We start from the raw sequence: 22,576 nt of genomic DNA, 5'->3' as shown, positions 1-22,576 counted from the left end.
ACAGAGATTTGAATAACAATCGGCGTGACCCACCCGTCTCAATCGGAAGGACATGTTAATGCGTGTGATCAAGTCAGAGTATTCTAAATGGCGCGTTTTACGTGAAACATTTTTTTTTCCCAATCAGACTTTTATTTCGATTACTTGAAACACGACTATTAATGACATATTGCCTTTTTGGTGCCTGTGGGCTACCGTAGCTGCAGTACCTACTCTGAACTGTGTGGTGCCAAAGAGACATTTTTTTCACACACTGGGCCTTTAAATAAATGCAGTAAAAATGTATTGCTGAATAAAATGAGGCTCTCTTTGTGTTTTCTACCACAGGAACCCATACGTCCACTGGAGAAAAGAGCCTTAAACTTCCTCGTGAATGAGTATTTATTAAAAAACGAGTACAAGCTGTCATCCATCACATTCTCCGATGAAAATGATGATCAGGTGAAATCTTTATGTCTAGCTGTGCTCTACGCCCTGCATGGAATCGGTGTGTTTAATTGCTTTGTTCTGTGCTGTTTTCCAGGACTTTGAGTTGTGGGATGACGTTGGCCTCAACATCCCAAAACCCCCGGACCTGTTGCAGCTCTACAGGAACTGCGGCAGCTCTCTCACTTCTCCACGGGAACGAGTGGACGCATCAGTCGGTGTAGACTTAGGCGATCTTTCGGAAATCCGCTTCGCTCAGGAGCCCGTAAAGAAACCTGATCTATCCCAACAGGTCCGTGTTAAAAAAAAAAGCACACACTCTGTTTTGTTTGCGTCTGGCAGCAAAAACTAACTTTTCTTTGCAAATTCTACTGATTTTAACTAATAAGACAAATGCATTCAACCCGCTACTCAATTTGATTAGTTTTTGCTGTTTGTTTCCGGTAAATTAAAAAGGTTGATTCACACGAGAATTACCTATAAAATAAATAGTTTTAGTACAAACTTATTAGGCTGAGATTATTTGGTAAATTATGAAAGGATCGACTCTTTTTCTGTATGAAATCTTCCAGTTAAGACTCACGAGGGCCACGTTAAAAGCCTGTTAATACCATTCTGCTTGGGGACTACCAAATGAACCTGAACAGCTGAATGCATTTAGAGGCAGCTCTATCAGTTGGTCAATATTTGCTCATTTTTTAATAATGGGTGTGCTTGTGCAGGAAAAGCAAGATGCTACACCTCTTACTCAATGTTGAGCAAGGCAAATGCTCCTCCATACAGTTTAATTTATTTTCAAGCATCCAGGTTCTTCAAAGTGTTATATATTAAAAGTTGCACAATCCTTTTATATTTCTGTCTGATAAAATAAATAAATAAATAAATAAAAACGCACACCATTCAGAGAAAAACAAGAAATCCTCACAGGATTTTAACGATCTACTGCACAGATTTCTGAAAATTGGCTTTAGCACTCGGGCTGCCACAAACGACTATTTTATTAGTCGACTAGTCGCCAGTTTGGTAACGATTAGTCGCGACCAATGGTGTCATTCATAAAAGTATAGCTTCTTGCACCAGGATGCTCTAATGTACCCATCATTAGCTTCTAGTTCTACGTGTGATCAGTTATGTGCCATCTAATTATAAAGAAAAGATAATAGCTTATCAAACTGCTTTTAATGAATTTTGTTGCAACATGCTAATACAAATGCTACAATGTCAAACAGATCAGATGTAAGCAACTAAAAACTAAAATACAAAAAACACTTGAGCTCACATGAAATGTATCCAGCTAAATAATCACACAAGGTCCTGGTTTAGACTCGGGAAAGTCAGCATTTCCACACGTTCAGGAGAGAGGCTTGCTCTCTTCTGACAGCAGATGTCCCCAGCTGCAGAGAAGGTCCGCTCAGATGGCGTTGGAAGTGGCAAAGATGCACAGAAACATGAGATGGAGTGTGCGTCCATGTCAGGGACCGAGCAGTAAAACTCCAGGACAATGGTATAAAAAGAATATCTTCTCCATTTATTTCATAAATAATTAACCAAAATCAAAACAAAACCAGGCCCAAAGGAAAAAATGGCCACAAAAATAACCTTAACTAAAAGTAACAAGCAAGACTCACCCAGCTGAGACACACACAGGGGAATTTATACACACAGGCTAGCCTACAGACAATGAGGAGGGGAGAGACAGGGGAAACACTAAGACAAACGGTAAATAAACCTAGGAAACCAAGTCAACAAAGTATAACTACCACAAAAAGTTTAAATAATACATCCTAACAAAATCTGGTAAACTCAATTAGAGCTTCAGAACGTCTGGTTTCTGGTTTCTTCATTATCAAGTCCCCTGCTTCCAGGAGCCAGATGGAATGTTCCACTTCCTGCCTGCAGGGTATCCGCGGGTCCTTAAAAAGTCTTAAAAAGTCTTAAATTAGCTTTTCCTAATTTAAGGCCTTAAAAGTCCTTAAAAATGACAAATAATCCTTAAATACAGTTTCCAGAGGTCTTAAATTACCAAAGACCCAAGAAACAAGATTCTTTTATTTCTATAAAAATTTCGTGAATTTCTAGTTAGTGTTCAGCATTTTTTGTGTATGATGTTGCCGTAAGCGGAACCGTACACATTCAGTTGGTTGTGAAAGGGGACTATTTTTCTAGATGAGCACATTAGCTGGTTAAGCTAGTGGGAGCTTGCGCCATGGGGAAGGGCAAGTTTAATGGTAACTGGATGGCTAATCCCACGTTTGCGACATGGTTAGCACCGGTTCCAAGCAATAGCTGGAAATTATCGCTTGAATTTAATTTTTAAAATAGCTTAAATTTGGTCAAAGTGGCCTTAAAAATGTCTTTAAAAGTCTTAAAGTTGGCTCCCTTAAATCTGCAGATACCCTGTGCCTGGAGTTACACTGGGCGTGTCCCCTCTCTCTGCCAGTTCATCCAATCTCAGGAATACAAATGAAAATAGTTAATGATCAAATAAACTATGTATAAAATTACTAAATGTGTGCACCCATTAGTAAACATCTTACAATATTGCAACAAAATGAAATAATAAACCAGCATGTGAAAAAAAAAATACTAACACTGAGAAATGGCTGGAGGAACCTCCACAGTCCGGCACACCGGATAGAGGCCCATCCGTGTTTCACTTCAAGCAGTCTCATTGCTGCCACCATATCTGACCCACTGTCGTGAACTGCTGCTTTTATTTTAACAGGCAGGATTTCAAACTCAGCTAAAACCTCTTCTTTCCAAGTCATCGTGTTTGTGCCTCTCCTCTAGAGGCATGGTGGCAAGTTTGAAGCTTTTCATGTGCCAGTCTTGGCAGGCGAGATTTTAAAAATGCTCACACAAAAAAACGACGCGTCGACTATTAAATTAGTCGTCGACCTTTTTTTTTTTTTGTCAACATCGTCGTGACGCGTCGACTAGTCGCGGCAGCCCTATTTAGCACCTTATTTAAAAAGCGAGTTGAGGTTTGATTTTATTATGCAGACACCTGCAATTGATGGCTTTTTCATGCATTTGTTTCAATGATCCTTTCTAGCAACAAACAGAAGTCGTGCAGGAGCTGGAGTACCAGCTGAACCTTCTCAGCGGTGAGAAGCAGAGTCTTGCTGACCAGATCAAGAAGCTGCAGAGGTGCTTGCATGAGCTTGTACTCAAATACTTCCTGTTTTTGCTCTAAATTAGAAAAAAAATTACCTGTTTCATTTAAAAACACCTTATTTTAATTATTTTTTACAATTTTCTTCTCAGCGAGATTCAAACACTGAAACGGGCCGTCTCCTCTCCACCTCCCACGTCTCTGGATTTGGTTTCCCAGAATTCACCTCGCCCATCTTCCTCGTCCTCCTCTTCCAACTCAAACTCTTGCTCCACTAACCCATCAGTGGTATGTGCTTATTTAAAATGAGCAGGTTCTGTTTAAATAACTTGACTTTGATCCGAATATTAGTAAAAGGAGCGACGGAACACGAAAGGAAAAAGTAAATATGTTTTTTATTCTCAGCCTCCAACAGATAATGGCCAGCATCTAGACATCGGAGGCGTGTCGGAATCGGAAAATGTCTCTGCACCCCCCTCTAATCAGAACACATCACATCCCCACTTACAGTGCTGCAACAAAGCCGTGAGACAGCAGCGCGTCCAGTTCGATCAACCGAACAGGTGAGGGGAGTTTCTGGTGTGCAGGACAAGAACGTGGAGAATTTTTATTCATCATGTCATCACGTTGCCTAGAAACGAAAGGAGTAAAAACACGAACAAATCTGAGATTCCATAGAAAATGTGTTAGTCTGTTAATCAAACTTTTTATTGTTGCAACAAATTCCTTCCTGGAGATGCGTGCAACACAAAAAAATTACATATAATTCTGTTTAATTCTGTCTATGATCCAATTGGGCGGGATGAAATTGAACATTATTAATATGGTTAGATGTACTTTTTATTTATCTGCAAGACTTTATTACATCCTATTTATGTGTAATCCCATTAGCAGCCACTAGATGGTGGTAGTAAACCATCTTTGTAAACATTATTAAAAGCATGTGAGACATGTTGGCTGCCCTCTTGTGTGACCATGGAGTCTTTTTTTTTTCTTAAACACAAATAAATTAATATTCTGTAATTTATTTAATAATTTCCGGTCTCTGATGTGATCCTTCGTGTAGTTGCTGCAACATATTTGATACATTTCTTATATCTGGTTTCTCGGTCTGAGAAGACTGACAGCAGTTTGGCCATTTGGCAGCCTCCTCTGTTATTTAGCGGTCAGGGCGATCTACGAGCTTTTAATGACGTTAATAGCAAATGTCATGGACTCTACGGTAACGACTGATTCCAACTTTGGTTTTGGTTCCAGGAAGTTATCTCCAGCCTTCCAGCAAGCCTTGCTCTCCTTCTGCAGAATGTGCTCAGACAGCCGCCTTGGAGCTGAGGTCTGCACCAGAGATGACGCTAACTAATAATCAGTGTATTTAAAAGCAGCACCAGTGGATTTAAAGTAGCTTTTGTGTCCAGGTGTCCCGTATAGCAGACAACGAGGACAGTGTGATGCTGATGTTGGGCCGCTGTCTTCCTCACATTGTTCCCAATGTTCTACTTGCTAAACGAGAGGTAATCTAACTTCCTCCTCTTCCGACTCCTTCTTGTTCCTTCTTGCGCCTCCGTCATTACTGTCACGAGCTTGGATCTTCAATCATGATGTCCAATAGATGCACACAGAGCAGCAAGAAACTGGTGAAAACCAAAAGATTTTGTCTTCCACTCTTAACTTTGATCTGAACTGTGCCTACGTGAAATCAGGAAACTGACTATGACCCTTCTTTAGCGATCCTGGTGATTTGTGATTTGCCAGTGTATTTTAAATCTTTCTTTAGTCGACAATCTCAAACACAAAAATTAATTGGGGCGATCTAATGCCTCCCCTGCTGACCTGTGTCCTCTATCTATTGATTCAAACCATCACCACTTCTCACAAAGGCATTCGCTCTCTCCTGCCGTCACCATTCCTCTCCGACCGTTTTGTGTCGCCCACTCACATTTGCTGCTGATTTTGCCTTCACTTGTTTCCTTTTGTTGTTTTTATTCCTCTCTTTTCGTCTCACTCATTCTCTCGCCCTCATGCATGCCTCTCTTCTAGAGATTGGTTGCGCATCTTTGCCAGGTGAGTCTTTCACGCACTCATCTGCATGTTTCTGACATGAGAGTTGAAACTACTGAACAGCCATCTTGAAGCTACAACTGCTGGTCGTGATTCCGTCAGGTTCAAGAGGTTCAAATGAAAGCAACTGGACTTCTTTGGTTTATTGAAGACATCATCATCCAAGGAGCTTTGTCAATTCTGGCTGGAGTATGAGAGGGTGAAGCTTATGAACTGTAGCTGTCTATTTTTGCTTAACGAGCAGACCTTACTTATGAATACCCCTCCTCACTTGTTGTTGATGTCATTGGGTCCTATTGTGTTAGAATGTTTGCTTTGATTAGTTGCAGGAGTGTGTGACCCAAACTGAAACTTTTGTATTTGGGTCTAAACCCAATTCCTACAAAGATGCATCTAGTCAAAACAACCATACTAAAACAATAGGACCTAATGACATAAGCGGCTCCTCGATGGGGTATTCATAGGTAGTTTCCGCTCGTTCATCGACTCTCCTATATTGCAGTCAGAATTGACAAAGTTACTTGTATGAGAAGCAAAACTTCTTCAAGCAACCAAAGAAGTCCAGCGGCCTTTATTTGAACCCTCTGGATTACCGTGACCTGGGTGACCGAGAACCTTCACCAGCATCTGTCAGATTTGCTTTAGAAATTTGATGGGGAAAATAATGTGACATTTAATGCAATGTTGCCCACAGTGAAGCAGTTTTAGCTTCACGTTTGGCAATAAATTTGCTCTTATTGTTCTTTTTTATGCTTCAAATCCATCCAGTGTTTAATAGTTGGTTATTTTTAAGGTGGTTTCTTTGGATTTAATTCAATTTTAACAACTGAATAACAATTATGGCATTGGTATATGTCGAAAACCACAATTAGCTGTTATACTTCTAACCACCTGTATTAAACACATTGCTTTAAAAAAAATTTTAAACTATGATTTGTTTCAAATGTAAAGTGAGGAATTAAAGTTTTTAACTCAGACGTCAGTGCTTCCTGTGAGGCAATGTCACATAGACACCTACTCAGAGCTCCATATGGGGAGCCCAAGTCACGCCCATCTACTTCTAGTCCATGTCAATCAAAATAAATGAATGGGGGTCTATGAGATGATAAAGGTTATTTTCTGATCCCGTTTTTTTTTGCACCTTGTTAGGGCTGGGCAGTAATTAACAAAAGGAATCGTTATCGAAATTTCTGACTCCTATTGAGATAATTTTTCCCATGTCCATAAATTTGATAATAAAAAATGAAAAGATGTGTGTAGGTTTGCAACGTTCACGTCCCCTCAAGAAGCTGTACCACCTTGAGTCAAGTAAATATGTGACTCCACGTAATGCATGTGACATCCCCATTTAGTGACAACTTTTGTTCCTGCGCATACCTGTAGTTATCGTGCATTTATCATTATCGAGGTGAAATCTTCACTATATCATGATATTGATTTTGGGCCATATCGCCCAGCCCTACACCATGGCTTTAACATATAATGTCCGTAAAGTTTAAAGACACATTTTGATGCCAAGAAAGTGCTTATTTTTGGCAGGCAGCTAGAGCTCCTCTCAGCAGTTTTATGCAATTGAAGACGAAGAGTGGCAGCAGCTATGCTGGGCGAGAAGAGATTCTTTTGTGACGTCATACATTGTAGTATTTTTAATTACAAATTTTTAAAATTAAATATGAAATTATGTGACAGGCAGTTGAAAGTACAGTGGATGTGTGATTCAGGGTGTAAGGCAAAACGGGTCAGAAAATAACTTTTATACCATTGTTCACATTTTTTGGGGTCAGGGACCCATGAGCCAATCCAAAGGGGAGGAGGCTTGGGCTCCCTATACAGTACAGTGGTGGTCAAACATTTTGAGAATGCTTCAAATGTTAATTGTCACAAAGTTTGCTACCTCAGTTTTAGGATTAAAATTTGACTAAACTGAATACTCTTAGGTGATCAGATGAATTACTGAGGCCCTGTCCACACGTAGCCGGGGATCTGCCAAAACGTAGATATTTTTCTACGTTTTGGCCTGTCATCCACACGAAAACTGAGTTTTTTCACACGAAAACGGATCTTTTTAAAACCTCCGGCCAAAGTGAAGATCTGCGTTTTCTCCGTTTTGGGTGTCTGCGTGTGGACAGACAAAACCGGAGTTTTAAGGTCCGCAACGTCACTTTCTGTGACAAAAAAAAATGCTGACATCACGTGTGCGACCTGTGTTTACACTAGCCGACAGCATGGATGCCCTCAGAGCTGCGCTTGCTTTATCAATTGTCCAAGCGCTTTTTGCTTGTTTGTTTTTGCAAGCGGAATTACTGCTCCTCGCGGAAGACCACAGACGAAGGACGAGGTTAAGAACGGGGGAAGTACTGCCGCCTACAGGTCTGGCATGTCCTTAACAACATATTTATCCGGGTACGTGTGGACAGAGTTTTTGTTTTAAACGAGGTGGTGTGGATGCAAGTTTTTTGAGGGGCGGATATTCGTTTTTTTTTTTTTAAAACCCAGCTACGTGTGGACTAGGCCTGAGTTGCCTTAAAATTAACTTCACTGGAAAAATCCATTTTCTATGCCAAAGAAGGCTGCATGGTGCTCAGGACCATCTCCTAAAGTTCAGGGATTTGGGCACCACTAATGTAGAGCTTGATTAGGAATGATACTAGGCAGGTGTGAGTGCAACACCTTTGAAGGATCACCCAGTGTCAAGAGGGGCAACAGAGAGGGCCCTTCTCTTCAAGAAAAACATCAGGGACAAACTGATTCTGTTTAAGGTACAGGGATTGAACTTCTGAGGAATGGAAGAACATTTTTCTCTGAATCTACTTTCCAGTTGTTTGGGACATCTGGCAGAAAGGTTTGTTTGCCATGTCAAGAGTAAAGAATCCTGAGACTGTTCATGGATGGAGTTGTGCCAAGGGAGTGGGCCCATTTACCGTTTAGCCTCAGAATACAGAAATGAATCATCATCGTCCGAGAGGAACCCCTTCTCTACATCCAAAAAAATGTTGGCTGAAGAACACTGTCTGGACAGAGCACTGTGCTCTAAGGCTAAAGTGGCTCGGGAAATGAAACAAACATTTTAGTCGGTGTCGAGGAAACTCACCAGACCTTAATTCCACTGAGAAATTATGGTCTTGTCTTAAGAGGTGGATGGTCAAAAAAAGACACGTTCCCACAAGCTGTCAAATGGAAAAGGGCCTGTATTTACATAGAACCTTCTAAAATCATACAAATTTTGCGCTTTACAACACAACAGTCATTCACCGATGCACACAATGTGGCCACAGCAACCCTAGGACTAACTACCACAGGTAGGGGCTTCCATACCCTCAAAGCACTGGTGGTTCACCCTGACAACCTCCAATAGGCAAGGCAGGTGACGTGTCTTTTCCAAGGAGACCATGAAAGTCTGAGCGAAGTGAGAACTTAGGGAGGGCACATAACTCATCTTCCCCCGTCACCCCTAGGCACTGGTAATGCAAATAAGGGATAGCATCAGTCAGGGCTTGGGCCAGACCAACTTTACCCTAACCCTACTGACAGAGGGAATTGCAGCAGTCTTGCAAATGAAGGACCCGCTCATCCATCCATCCATTTTCATCCGCTTATCTGGAGGCGGGTCGCAGGGGAAGTAGCCTAAGTCGAGAGGCCCAGACATCCCTCTCCCCAGCCACTTGGGCCAGCTCCTCCGGGGGAGTCCCAAGGCATTCTCTGGTCAGGTGAGAGACACAGTCTCTCCAACATGTCCTGGGTCTACCTTTAGGCCTCCTCTCGGTTGGACGTGCCCGGAAAACCTCACCAGGAATGCGTCCAGGAGGCATCCTGACTAGATGCCCAAATGAAGGACCATCATTGAAAATATGAACTCTTTGCATAAACTCAATCAGTAATGATATTTAAACTTTCAAAATGCTTGTAAATGGTAAATGGCTTGTATTTGTATAGAGCCTTCTTAGGGTTCTACAACCCCCCCCAAGGTGCTTCACAACACAATCAGCCACTCATCCATTCACACACACACAGTCACACATTGCTGGGGATGAGCTACGATGTAGCTACAGCTGCCCTGGGGCGCACTGACAGAGGCAAGGCTGCCAAGCACTGGCACCTCCAGTCCCTTCGACCACCACCAGCGGGCGGGGGGGTTAAGTGTCTTGCCCAAGGACACAACAGTGAAATTATCTGGTCGGAGCCGGGATCAAACCTGCAACCTTCCGATTACCCGACAACCCGCTCTACCTCCTGAGCTACTGCTGTCCCACTGCTTATAATTATAGTTCAGCAAATCACAGCAACTAATGACAAGATCTAAAAACACTGAAGTAGCAAACTTTGTCAAAACTCATGCTTGTTTCCTTCCATACATTTTGGGCCATAACTGTACTCCAATTTCTTGTGTGCAGTTAGTGTTTGTGTGTTTGTGTGCAAATATACAAAGTGCTTACATTTTGCAATGTTGAGAAGTCTCTAGACTGAGTGTATGTAGGAAGTCTGGTTATGGTAGCTTTGGGTCCCCTACTTTGCATATCGCCAAGGCCATGACGGTGTCCTCCGCCTAAGACGGTTAAGGAGGGCTTAATCTCTTTACAAAATCAAAGAGAGAAGTTGGCAAGAAACAGCAGAGCCATAAGGCTTGTGTAAGCCTTCGTAAGTGGTGTGGACTTTGTACCGTGTCCGTTAGATCTGCAGATCCTGACACCGTACAACAAATACAGCTGCTCACACTTCCATTCTGCTGCTTGGTGCTCCAAATGCATCATCAGGCCTGCAGACCCACCTTGAGTTGTTTGAGTGTGACTCCTGCATAAGAACAAAGGGTGTTATGCCTGAAACGGTAAATTGAAACTGCCTGCCACCTGGCTGGATTATCAGACTCTGTAAATCAGTAAACATTTTTTGTGTCGTAACACAAGACTGCACAACTTTCCCATCAATGTTTTGTGTATATTTTTCTAAAGTTTTGTATATATCTTCTTTTTATTTGCGTAATCATTACAAGGACTCAAATTACCGTATTGACCCGAAATAGGACGACCCCCGATTATAAGACAGCTCCCCTTTCCAAGACTATCAGAACTTTGCTGACATGTGAAATCAAAAGTCAAATGAGGCTTTTATTCAGAAGCCGTCTGCCTCGCTGTACTCACTCTCATTCTCGCTGCGATCCCGGTGTACCATCAAATCGCTACACCTGCCGACTCCTCCCAGAACGTCATCCTCACTGCCATCCGATACATCCATGCATGCAATGTTTGACGCCTCTGCTGAATTGACCACCGTCATCCTAAAATTTGCATAACTCTGCCTAATAGCTTGTTAACTTGCCCCACTTTCGGTCCACTCTACTCCGGACCTCTCGTCTCTATTTTTTATCTCCTGTTGAGAACATTCAGCCTGGTGCCCTCTGCTGTTGCGGGCGTGTAATGGTTAGACCCCGATTATAAGACGACCCCACATTTTAAAACTATTTTCAGTGGAAAAAAAACTTGTCTTATATTCAGGTCAATACGGTAATACAGCACCTTTCACAATGAACATAAGGTGCTTCACAAGTGCAATAAAAAAATATGAAGAAACAAACAAATTTCAGTTAGGTGCAATATAAATAAACTTTCCTATCACGGGCATTGTTTGTTTGTTGTATTGGGTGCAGAAGAAATTCATTTTATAGCTGTGCTGCTGATAAATCTGCAGCAACTGTTTGATGCTATAATGTCGGTAGAGATCCGAACCTCTGAGAAATGAAATGTACAGCTTGTACTAGGAAGGTGTACCTAATAAGCCATCAGTGAGTGTGTAAGGCTACAAAAGGACAGTAGTTTTGTGGATTTTTGCTTTTTGAAAAGAGAAATTCTTTGTGTGGGATTTTGTTGCATTATCATCAGCATAAAGTGGTTTTGCTCTGTGAAGAGCGATTCATGAATGCTGTACTTGGATCCCAACATTGAGCTGCTCACTTTACTTTCCCACAGTATTTACCTATGACTGGTCAGATGTTTATCCCTCTCAAGGAGCATCCGATATATCAGAATTCACTCAAGTAGAATCGTAACAGTCTTTTTTTTTTAGCTTTACTGTTGAGTTCCTCAGTTTGTTTTGTCAGGCCGAAGTTTTCTGACTTAAGAAAAAGTACTCTTGGGAAGTTCAAAGTTTTTTTTTTCTTTGCAAGTCTGAGGCAAAGACAAATGATTGGTTGTGACAGTTACTTTTGGTTTGACCTTTGTTTATTTGCACGTTTTCAGTTTTTGACTGATTTCATCATATTGAACTTGTCGTTGGACACTTAAAATCACCCTCTAGCACCTCATTGTTGTATTTAAAGTTGTCCAACGTGGCGCTAACTTCAGATCGTTGGTCCAGCTTGGGGTTAGTGTCTAATGACAAACTTATCTTGACCCAATTCTTTCTGTTAGGTCCGGCTGTCTCTAGCAGTTTTAGGGCTTTGCTTAGTCCTCCAGCACTTGGCAGGAAAATAGGAAAGACGGAGAAAAAAAAAGTATATTTTTAACTCCGTTTGCACTCTATAATTTCAGTGTATGTGTGTCAGGAATGAAGGGCTGACCACAGTTTGGCCATGGAGTCCCTGAATCAAGGGCAACAGAGTTCTCTCCCTTCTAGCTGAAGGGTCCATGAACTCTGCCTGAACTCTGGGATGGAGCTCCGTTCAGGGAGGGCAGTTGTGTATTTCTGTCTATACCCCAGTCGTGTTTGGGTGTGTGCATGCGCTTTGTAAGCTGCTGCAATATGTGGCTTTCACTGCGTGACTTCTAAACCAAACGAATCACTTTAACATAAAAACATATCTAAGGTAAGCATGTTTTCTGTTGTTTTTAGATCACTTTTTAATTTAATTTAATTTAATTTTCATTTTCTTTTTGTTTATTTTTTAATAATTTCCCCTTTTCTAATCCATCCTGCATCACAGATGGAAAAGCCCTCCTCAGCCTCGACCAAACTTGATCTCTCTGCGTGTTTTTAATCGCATCTGTTTCCGTTTGTCTTCTTCTCACCATCAGGAGTTGATTCCTCTCATCCTGTGCACTGCATGCCTTCACCCTGAGCCTAAAGAGCGGGACCAGCTCCTGCACATCCTCTTTAACCTCATCAAGAGACCAGACGATGAGCAGAGGTGAGCATGTTTGTCGTAAACGCTGTAATGTCCATATTTTGGTGACGCATCTTTACCAGGTGTCGCTGATTCCTGTTTTTTGTCTGTATCCAAAGACAAATGATCTTAACGGGCTGCGTCGCGTTCGCGAGGCATGTGGGTCCCACTCGGGTCGAGGCTGAGCTCCTTCCCCAGTGCTGGGAACAGGTACGATGAGCTCAATCACATCTGATAATGTTAGTTTATTTAGCTGATCATTCGACGGTATGCTGGTGAAAGTTCCCAGTCATCCAGATCAAGGGAATCCAAAGGAGTTCGATTAAAGGCAAATGGACTTCTTGGGTTTCTTGAAAACGTTTTGCTTCTCATCTGAGAGCTTTTGTCGAGTCTGACTGGAATATGGTCTGGTCAAGCTTATAAGCTGTGGCTGTCTATTGTTGCTTAATGAGCAGAAACTACCTATGAATACCCCACCACCACCACCACCACCACCTCCTGAGGAGTTGACAGCTACAGTTCAAAAGCTTGACCCTCTCATATTCCAGTCAAAATTGACGAAACTCAGATGAGAAGCGAAATGTCTTCAAGAAACCAAAGAAGTCCGTTTGCCTTTAACCGAGCCGCTTTGGATCAGACAACTTGATTTTCATTCTTGATATCATATTTCTTGTATTTTTCCTGTCTTTTGAAAAAAAAGTATGATTAGGCCATCATATGTATTATTTACTTGTTCTTTTTTAATATTAGTGATTTGAAAGTTAAAATTTGGAAATAAGTTGGTTAAATTTTGCACGCGTATCAAGAAAAATGATTTCCTTTGAGTTGAATATTCTTCTTGTTTTAGTTTTATTTTCCAGTTACCAAAAAGAATAGCTCATACCCCATTCTATTCTTATAAATGAGATGGCAGTTTTGTTTTTACTGCCTCCTGTATCACCGCAATGCTGATAAATACAATCTGCTACCATGGCAACGATGAGTCTGGACGCTGAGAATCTTCAGAAAAAGACAAATTGTGGTTTCCACAGGGTCAGCATGTTTGTGATACCCAGGTTGTTACCATTCCATGTCGACTCCCCTCTTGTCTATTTCTCCCTGTTTTTAACGTGTCCCTCTTTTGCATTCGACATTTTCTCTGAACTCGTCCTTCGCAGATTAACCACAAATATCCAGAGAGAAGATTGTTGGTGGCTGAGGCCTGTGGCGCTTTGGCGCCCTACCTGCCTGTAAGGACACCCTGTGCACATTGTTCAAACTGGATTCTGGGTGATTGTTGATCAACCAAAGACCAAATTCCATTTCGGTTTTATATTTTGTCTTCATAGAAGGAGATCCGTAGCTCTCTGGTGTTGTCAATGCTGCAGCAGATGCTTACTGAGGACAAAGCCGACATGGTCAGGGAGGCGGTGGTCAAGAGTCTGGGTATCATCATGGGTTACATCGATGACTCAGACAAATACTCCCAGGTACATTTGTTGTCTGAATTGAGGTGTTTTTGTGTGCGGTGGAACTGTGGGAAGTTGTTGGTGACGCTTTTTATTGGCGCAGGGTTTTGAGTTAATGCTGCTGTCGCTCGGGGACCCATCAGAGCGGGTGGTCAACGCAGTCCACCAGGTCTTCATTCCTGCCTTTGCTGCCTGGACCACAGAGCTGGGCACACTGCACACTGCTCTAATCCCCTCTCTGCTGGCTCGGATAGAGAAACTACTAAAGGTGCGTAGAACCATTTGTACTTCCTAGTTTCGTATTTAATTCTAATTCATACGTTTTGTTCTGCAGCAGGGGGAACGTGGTCTGGATGAACACAAGCTACACATTTTTCTGTCAGCCCTTCAGTCTCTTACTCCTCCTTTATTTGCTGTGGTGCTGCAGAACGCACCCTTCACCAGCAGAGTCAAACTCCATGGGGACATACCTGCAATAGAAGGTGGGAAGAGTCATCACTAAAACGCATACAGTATCATTAGAGGTTTATATTATTGTGCTGCTTTTTTTTTTTGTCCTGCAGTGACTCGGTTCCCCAGGCCAGCTTCTCCCCTGCAAGATATGGCCACCATTATCGGGAGTAGAGAGATGCTAAGCGCCTTGCTGCTTCTTTATGACCACCAGCTGGAGCATGAAGGAACGACGGGCTGGGGCAGCCTGCTATGGGTGGTCAACCAGCTGTAAGGACGTTTCTGTCAAGCAGCTGGTCAATGTGTCCTTTGCTGTTTTTGGTTAGCCTAGAAATCTAGACACACCATAACACAGCTAAAGCATTAGCTGTGCAAGTTGGTCTAGCCACACTCTATCGTAGGACCACCACTGGCTTGTCTAAGTGTAGGCCGCTCCAATCACAGCACTCTGCAGAGAGACGATGGCTGGGCTTAGCACTTTTATGGCAGAGATTTTTTTCCACAATGTTAGAGCCGCAATGGAGCAAAACTACAACGATCAAATCAAAGATACTTTATTAATCCCAGATGGCGAAAGCTTTGGCATAGACTTTGGACCATTTAGACTTGGGCTTTCCTTTGAGACGTGAGCAGATAGAGGTGCTTCTTCTCCTACAGTCTGTGGCATACTGCTCCATTTACTGACGCCGTCGCTACAAATGCATCATGTTGTTGCGGGGTATCCGCGGGTCCTTAAAAAGTCTTAAATTAGCATTTCCAAATTTAAGGCCTTGAAAATCCTTAAATGACAAATAATCCTTAATTACAGTTTCCAAAGGTCTTAAATTACCAAAGACCCAATAAACAAGATTTTTTTTATTTCTATAAAATTTTCGTGAATTTCTAGTTAGCGTTCAGCATTTTTTGTGTATGATGTTGGCGTAAGCGGAACCGTATACATTCAGTTGGTTGTGAAAGGGGGCTATTTTTAGATGAGCACATTAGCTGGTTATGCTAGTGGGAGCTTGAGCCATGGGGAAGTGCAAGTTTAATGGTAACTGGATGGCTAATCCCACGTTCGCAACGTGGTTAGCACCGGTTCCAGGCAGTAGCTGGAAATTATAACCTACATTTAATTAAAACAAAAAGCTTAAATTTGGTCAAAGTGGCCTTAAAAAAGGTCTTAAAAAGTCTTAAATTTGGCTCCCTTAAACCTGTGTTGTGATTGGTCAAAGAGCTGTCCAATAGCGTGCAGAGACGGTTTGAAAGGGAACTGTAATTTCCACTCCTACTGAGCTCTGTCTATATATTTACATTAGTGGTGGGAATTTAATGTGTTAATTATGATGAATTAATTAGAAAAAAGTAATGCATGAAAAGAATTTACACATTAAATCAGAGCTTGAATTTGAACTCATTCGCTGCCAGCCGTTTCCTGATCGCTAAAGCCCTTCGCTGCTGGCATTTCTCGCTGTTTTTACTGTTTTTGTAAGAGTCACAGAACGTTGCACGCTAGGATGATGTCGACGCCAAAACAACCAAAACAAAGCGGAGACTCGCCTCTTACATCAGGAAGAATCCGCACGTTTCGAGCGTCATCCGTTCTTTCATGATCCGTTGTTGAATTGTGATCGGCAGAAGCTTTTCCAGTTCGCGCCTCGCTTTTTTTACAGCAGCGGCCCAAAACGATCTCCTAACACATGGATTTTCTGCTTTCTGATCACGTGACATGTGACGTATGCGGATGAAGATCGGCTTCAGAGCTGAGATGTTTGTTCTCACGGCGCGGGGGCTCGTTCCGACGCCCACACAATAAAAATATTAGCAGTGAATGAGTTAAGCAAGGCGGAACCTTTGTCAGCGCACCATTTCCTGGTACACCGATTACACTGACACACACCAAACTATCGGCTACTAAAATGGAAGAATTTGAAGAGAGTGCCTTGCTTTGACTGATGCAGCATTTGAGAAAACATGGGGCTTGTGACGACTCTGGGGTTTGTGACACGGACATTTTTAAGAGATCGTCTTTTTTTATTTTATTTTTTTATTCTGCGCACCTGGGAGCTTTAAAGATGCTTACAAATAAAATGGAGTCCTACCCTTAATTTACATGTATAGTCTGGCTTGCCAGGTTACTATTTAGCATATTCCATCCAACTAGTTGTTTAAAAGGATGCCAGATTTTAGCCAAACATGCTCAAAGCATGTCTTTCTTTACAACTAGGAACTTCGAGTTTTAACCTGGAGAATGCACAGAAGTCCAAAGTTTTTATGTGACTTCTCTTCCCCCAGATTGCCTCAGCTCATAGAGATTGTGGGGCGCATCAATGTGACGTCTTCCACCTGCGTTCACGAGTTCTCGCGTTTTTTCTGGAGGTTTTGTCGCACATTCGGCAAGATTTTCACCAACACTAAGGTAAAACCGCATCAAATCTCAAAATTTGTATTTTTTTTATGTTTCCATAAACAATTATTTTATCATATGTTTAATATTTAGTTTAAAATGTATTCAAAATGTAAATATGTGGAGGTATTAGTACTTCACGTTGCTTCTGTTTTTCTTTAGGTGAAACCACAGTTCCAGGAGATTCTCCGACTCTCCGAAGAGAACGTTGGTAACGGAAACTTCCCCACTTGTTTTTATTTGATTTTGATTATTTCTTAAGTTTTCTACAGAAGAAATTTGTGGCTGGAGTTCGGACACAAACTCAACTGATGTAAACAAGCTATTTGGAGTCAGTTATGGGTGTTCCCCTTCTTTGTCTTGTAGTTTTTTCTCCTTCTAGTTCCAGACATGTTTCTGTCGGTCGAAAGAGCTACTTGGTCTCATTTGGCTGCCAAGTCATTACACTCTGGTATTGTGGCCATTCATGAAATGTGTTTTGCTCTGAGATCCCGTCAGTGTTGAGGTCGTCCCCATCTTTACTTAGCGTTCACTCAATTCTGTGGCTTTTTGTGACGCCACAACAGTATAAAGTGTAATGAAGGCACATTTTTGTAGGTTTGGTCATGTTAACGAATGTGCACGGCAGCATGAGGGAATTCCTCAAATTTTTTTGATTACTTTTTAATTCCCTGGATTAATGAAACAAAAAATGAGGATGTTGAACCACAGAATTCTTTAAACTGGTTATGCAGCCTCAGTAAAGGAAAAATAATGTTTTATTCTGGACAGAAATTACAAGATGTTCAGTTGTTCATAATGTTTAGTCTTGCGTCGCGTTTTACTTTTTAAATCACGTATTTTTATTCTCTTAGATGCTTCAGCAGGAAACGGCATTCTCACCAAAGCTACAGTCCCAATCTATGCTACTGGCGTGTTGACCTGTTATAACCAGGTAAATGAACACAAAAAAGCTTTATGCACATAAAATATCAAACTTTTGTATGCTTTTGTTTGCAAAATCAGTCTCAATACTTGAATTACTCATGTTTGTTTCCTAATACGTTCTATGTTTGAAAAATGTGTTTAGTTTTAACCCAAAATAACTTGATTGTTCCCTAAAAGGTGAATGTTTGTATCACATAAAGTTGTTAGACATGGACAGAAAATCTAGTTTTATTATGTATTTTCCAATTAATCCAGCATAGATCAAAAATAATTCAGATATGTTTGCTTTTAGTTTTAGAACATGCAACAAAATTAATTGTTGTAAAGGAAAGAAATTGAATTTAGTTTAGCTGAAGGCGTATAGCTCCAAGTCACAAGTTACGTTACAAAGTAAACAGTCCAATTAAACCTGCTTATCAGGGCTTTGAGTCCAGTTCATTATGTGAACTAAAGGTTAGTTTGTTTTAGGACGATTAGTTTTTCTTGTTTGTTTACATCTGCCTATACCCCCCAAAAAAAATCATCAAAAAGCTCATGAGCCACTGGAACTATCACCAATTTAATTATTGGAGTCAACTTTCAAGATGGCTGCCATAGTTAATCAACATTAGCAATAGCAAACACAAAAATGGCCACAACTCTGTGAACTTTATACATGAAGCTAAAATTTTGTGTTGCAGCAGCTGGGACTCATTCATAACACATGTTCTCTAAGCTAATAGATCAGCAAGATTGTACAAACATTATTACAATACTGTCTTTTCTGCAGAAAACACCAAGAAGTCATAAAACCAATTTTTTTCCTACTGGATGAAGGATTTTAGCGATAGAAATAAAAAAGGTAGCCCTGCAAACAGTCAACGTTACATGGATGTGCAGATCGTGTCTATATTGAGTCTGTCAGTCCCAGACCACATCGAGTCACTGACTTGTTTACAGAATCTTCATCATAAGCAAGCAAGTCGTGACGCTGGGGAGGAAGACTCCCCGTTAACGGGAAGAACCCTCCAGTGTTCGTCAGTTGCCGAGTGAAAAAGTAGCAGAAGGCTGTTTCAAATCTAAATTTCAAGTTGTTTTGTTTTTCTATAACGGCAATGAAATTTCCTTTCTATTTATTATATTTCATACTGCATCCCTATAATCCATTTCTCTCAATTTTCTTTCAAATTCACAAGGTGACCTTTAGACATGGTCTTTAGTAATTGTTGGAAATTATATAGAAAACTTGTAAGGTTTTAGATTTTGACCTTTTTTGTGCCGGTGTTGAGGAAAAAGAACGCTGTTATAAATCTAAAAGCCAGCATACCAAACATCTGTAAGGTTTTAGTTTTGCGTCTTCCAAATAGGTAAAGCAGTGTTACGTTTAACTTTAAACACATTCTTTAAGAAAAAAACACTCAAAGCACTTTAGATCGGTTTGTCTTAATGCTGCTAACATCACGTGATGCCAGTGATATAAACAAGTCACTAAACCTGTGCAGGAGGAGGATCGCAAGCTGCTGGTGGGTTTCCTGGAAGATGTGATGACGGCGCTCTCTCTGTCACACGCACCTCTCGACAGTCTCAAGGCCTCTTTTGTAGAACTGGGGTGAGACTTGGACACATCCATTGATATATTTGCAGCTAGGTACTAAATATATCAATCAGTTTTCTTTATTATCAAGACTTGACTTGTGTGCAAGCTTTGGTTATTGTCCAGGTTTTGGGGCTGGGGTGGAAGATGGGGGGTGGGGGGTTCAGCATCCTGACAGCCTGATGGATGAAACGGTTTCTGAAACCTTCAGTCAGTCAGATTTGATTTATAAAGCGCTTTTCAAGCAAAGTGCAAAGTTCTTTACAGAATTAAAATGACCCTAAATTCCCATAACAGTTTGAAAACATTAACACACACACACACACACACACACAATCACATCTGTAAAAATGTATATTCGGCTGAGTACAGATGAGCCAAGTAAGGTGAGGCTAGGAAACGCCATCAGAGGAGCTGTCTGCCCCGGCAGCATCAGGTCTTCCACACTGAGTCAGGGTGCTCAGAGGAGGGGGATCAAAGACCCCCACCTTCACTTAAACACTACCTGTAGAGCGCCCAGGAAGCAACAGTCGACCACCGCTCCTGGGGCAGAGGGCCCCTACAGAGAAGTGTGAAACCTTGTTCACACTGGAAGCATCAGCAGTGCGGAACAACTTCCTTGCTGGACTCGCGAGATCACAAAGTCGTGGTTTCTATGTTTATGACATTCACCATTAAATGAAGAAGAAAATTGCGTTTGATATTGATGCCATATGTAACGTTCTTCTCCACAACCAGGATTAAAGCCTTGAAAAACACACCTGCACGTCTCGAAAGATGCTGGTAGTAAATAAGCCGTTAAGTCTTATTGTGTTGTATTGATGTAATCTATGTGGATAAGAACAGGCAGTAGTTTAGTTTTATCATGAAACCGTGTATAATTTCCTGTCTAGCCCTATGTTACTTGTGGAAATTGACACATCTCAGAAGCAGCTTGTGGCAAAACTGGAACCCAATCCCAAACCTTAGTGGCACGGTACAGCGAGCTGCTTCTGGGACGCGCCTGAAATGTTCCGCACCACAGCCAGTTTGGATCAGCCCTATAGATTATAATGGATTCTATTTAAAGCAGCAACGTTGCTTGTGCCTCATTGTGGACCCAGCTTCAGTCTGCTGGTTCTGGCCTGGTTCTAACCCTAACCCTTCTGCTGCTGTTGCTGGAGACTGCTGAGTCAGGTGCAATGCTCGCTGCAATGCTTTGCAGGTTTGACAGAGGTCCCAGAGGAAGGGAGGTGGGGGACCAGTGATCTTTTCAGCTGCTCTCACTATTAGCTGCAGAGAGCAGCTGCCATACCACACAGTGATACAGCTGCTCAGGATGCTTCCGGTGGTCTCTCGGTCATGACAGGTATCGTCTAATAAGTGGATGTAATTCTGTTTTTTTCACCTAATTCAATTCAATTCAATTCAAAAATATTTTATTAATCCCAGAGGGAAATTGATTGCTGTAGTAGCTCAGAATAATAATAATAAAGTCATCAAAGAGTTATTGTATATTACAATGGCTGTTGGCAGGAAGGATCTCCAGTAGCGGTCAGTGTTGCAGCAAAACTGAAGAAGCCTCTGACTGAAGACACTCTTCTGTTGTCGGACAGTCTTGTGAAGAGAATGCTCAGGGTTGTCCATCATTTTCTTGATTCTCTGGAGAATCCTTCTTTGCATTATCTCCTCCAGTGGTTCCACAGTCGTCCCCAGAACAGAACCAGCCTTTTTTATTAGGCTGTTGAGCCTTTTCAGGTCCCTGCTTCTGATGCTACTACCCCAACAGACGATGGCTAAAGAGATTACACTCTCAACAACAGACTTGTAGAAGATCTGCAGCATCTTGCCACAGACAATGAAGGACCTAAGCATCCTCAAGAAGTGCAGTCTGCTGTGTCCCTTCTTGTAAACAGGTTCGCTGTTCAGTCTGTTGTCCAGGTGAACACCAAGGTATTTGTATTCCTCAACCACCTCCACTTCTTCTCCCATGATGGAAACAGTGTTTGACTCCACCCTGTTTCTTCTGAAGTCTAAAATCATCTCCTTTGTTTTGTTCACGTTTACGTTCAAGGTCAGATGATTGTTTCCACACCATGCTACAAATCACTCCACCAGCTCTCTGTACTCAGCTTCCTGTCCATCTCTGAAACACCCGACAACTGCAGAGTCATCGGAGTATTTCTGTAAATGACAGGTCTCTGATTTGTACTGGAAGTCTGAGGTGTACAGGGTGAAAAGGAATGGAGAGAGTACAGTCCCCTGTGGTGCTCCAATGTTACTGATCTCCTGGTTCGATGTGCAGTTCTTCAGCCTCACAAACTGTGGTCTGTTTGTCAAGTAGTCTTTAATCCAGGCGATAGTTGAGGCCCCCACCTGTGTCTTCTGGAGTTTCTGGCAATGTACATCAGGCTGGATTGTGTTAAATGCACTGGAGAAATCAAAGAACATGACCCTGACAGTGCTGCCTGCTTTGCCCAGATGACAGTGGATTGGTTGAAGCAGCTGGATGATGGCATCTTCAACTCCAACTCCATGGCAATAAGCAAACTTCAGCGGGTCCTGATATGTCCTAGTTTGCTTATTCAGGTGGACCAACAGGAGTCTCTCCAGGACCTTCATGATGTGGGATGTCAGGGCAACCGGTCTGTAGTCGTCATTGGCTGATGGGCGAGTTTTCTTTGGAACTGGAACAAGGCAGGATGTCTTCCACAGGACTGGAACCTTCTCCTGGGCCAGGCTGAGGTTGAAGAGGTGCTGCAGAATCCCACAGAGTTGCTCTGCACAGGCCTTCAGTACTCTGGGGCTGACACCATCTGGGCCTGCAGCCTTGTTCCTGTTCAGTCTCTCCAGCTGCCTCTTCACCTGACTTCTAGAGACGGATAGGTGGGAGGGGGAGGTAAATGGGGCAGCAGCATCTCCTGACTTGGTTGAAGACAGATCTATAGAACCAGAAGAGTCCACAACTGTGTTAGAGGACAATAGAGCTGGCGTGTGGCAGGAAAATGTTGGATCAGAGGAGGATGGGATGTCTGATTGGCTGGGGACAGGCAAAGAGGATGCTGGGTTTGTTCCTGAACTGAACCTATTGAAGAACTTGTTCAGTTCATTGGCTGTGTCC

General features: G+C 42.1%; 1 protein-coding gene across 7 annotated transcripts in view; it reads left to right on the top strand.

Moving 5' to 3' along the window:
- Positions 1 to 22,576, top strand: part of relch (RAB11 binding and LisH domain, coiled-coil and HEAT repeat containing) — a 47,290-nt gene that overhangs the window by 11,016 nt on the left and 13,698 nt on the right. For 3 of the 7 annotated variants that reach the window (XM_054751094.2, XM_054751095.2, XM_054751093.2), the window contains 19 exons: positions 328 to 441; positions 524 to 718; positions 3,482 to 3,576; positions 3,694 to 3,829; positions 3,947 to 4,104; positions 4,799 to 4,874; positions 4,957 to 5,052; positions 5,579 to 5,602; positions 12,604 to 12,716; positions 12,812 to 12,902; positions 13,850 to 13,921; positions 14,021 to 14,161; positions 14,244 to 14,408; positions 14,475 to 14,622; positions 14,704 to 14,860; positions 16,865 to 16,988; positions 17,139 to 17,187; positions 17,831 to 17,910; positions 19,385 to 19,491. In XM_054751094.2, the coding sequence (XP_054607069.2) occupies positions 328 to 441; positions 524 to 718; positions 3,482 to 3,576; positions 3,694 to 3,829; positions 3,947 to 4,104; positions 4,799 to 4,874; positions 4,957 to 5,052; positions 5,579 to 5,602; positions 12,604 to 12,716; positions 12,812 to 12,902; positions 13,850 to 13,921; positions 14,021 to 14,161; positions 14,244 to 14,408; positions 14,475 to 14,622; positions 14,704 to 14,860; positions 16,865 to 16,988; positions 17,139 to 17,187; positions 17,831 to 17,910; positions 19,385 to 19,491 (2,141 nt within the window). Of the gene's footprint in view, positions 1 to 327; positions 442 to 523; positions 719 to 3,481; positions 3,577 to 3,693; positions 3,830 to 3,946; positions 4,105 to 4,798; positions 4,875 to 4,956; positions 5,053 to 5,578; positions 5,603 to 12,362; positions 12,396 to 12,603; positions 12,717 to 12,811; positions 12,903 to 13,849; positions 13,922 to 14,020; positions 14,162 to 14,243; positions 14,409 to 14,474; positions 14,623 to 14,703; positions 14,861 to 16,864; positions 16,989 to 17,138; positions 17,188 to 17,830; positions 17,911 to 19,384; positions 19,492 to 22,576 lie in introns of those variants that run through there. The other 4 variants (XM_015955380.3, XM_015955378.3, XM_015955377.3 and 1 more) reach the window with 2 other exon arrangements.

Source organism: Nothobranchius furzeri, chromosome 7 (assembly GCF_043380555.1).
Source record: "Nothobranchius furzeri strain GRZ-AD chromosome 7, NfurGRZ-RIMD1, whole genome shotgun sequence".
In the NCBI taxonomy this organism is placed as follows: Eukaryota; Metazoa; Chordata; class Actinopteri; order Cyprinodontiformes; family Nothobranchiidae; genus Nothobranchius; species Nothobranchius furzeri.
This window is presented reverse-complemented; position numbering and strand designations above follow the sequence as displayed.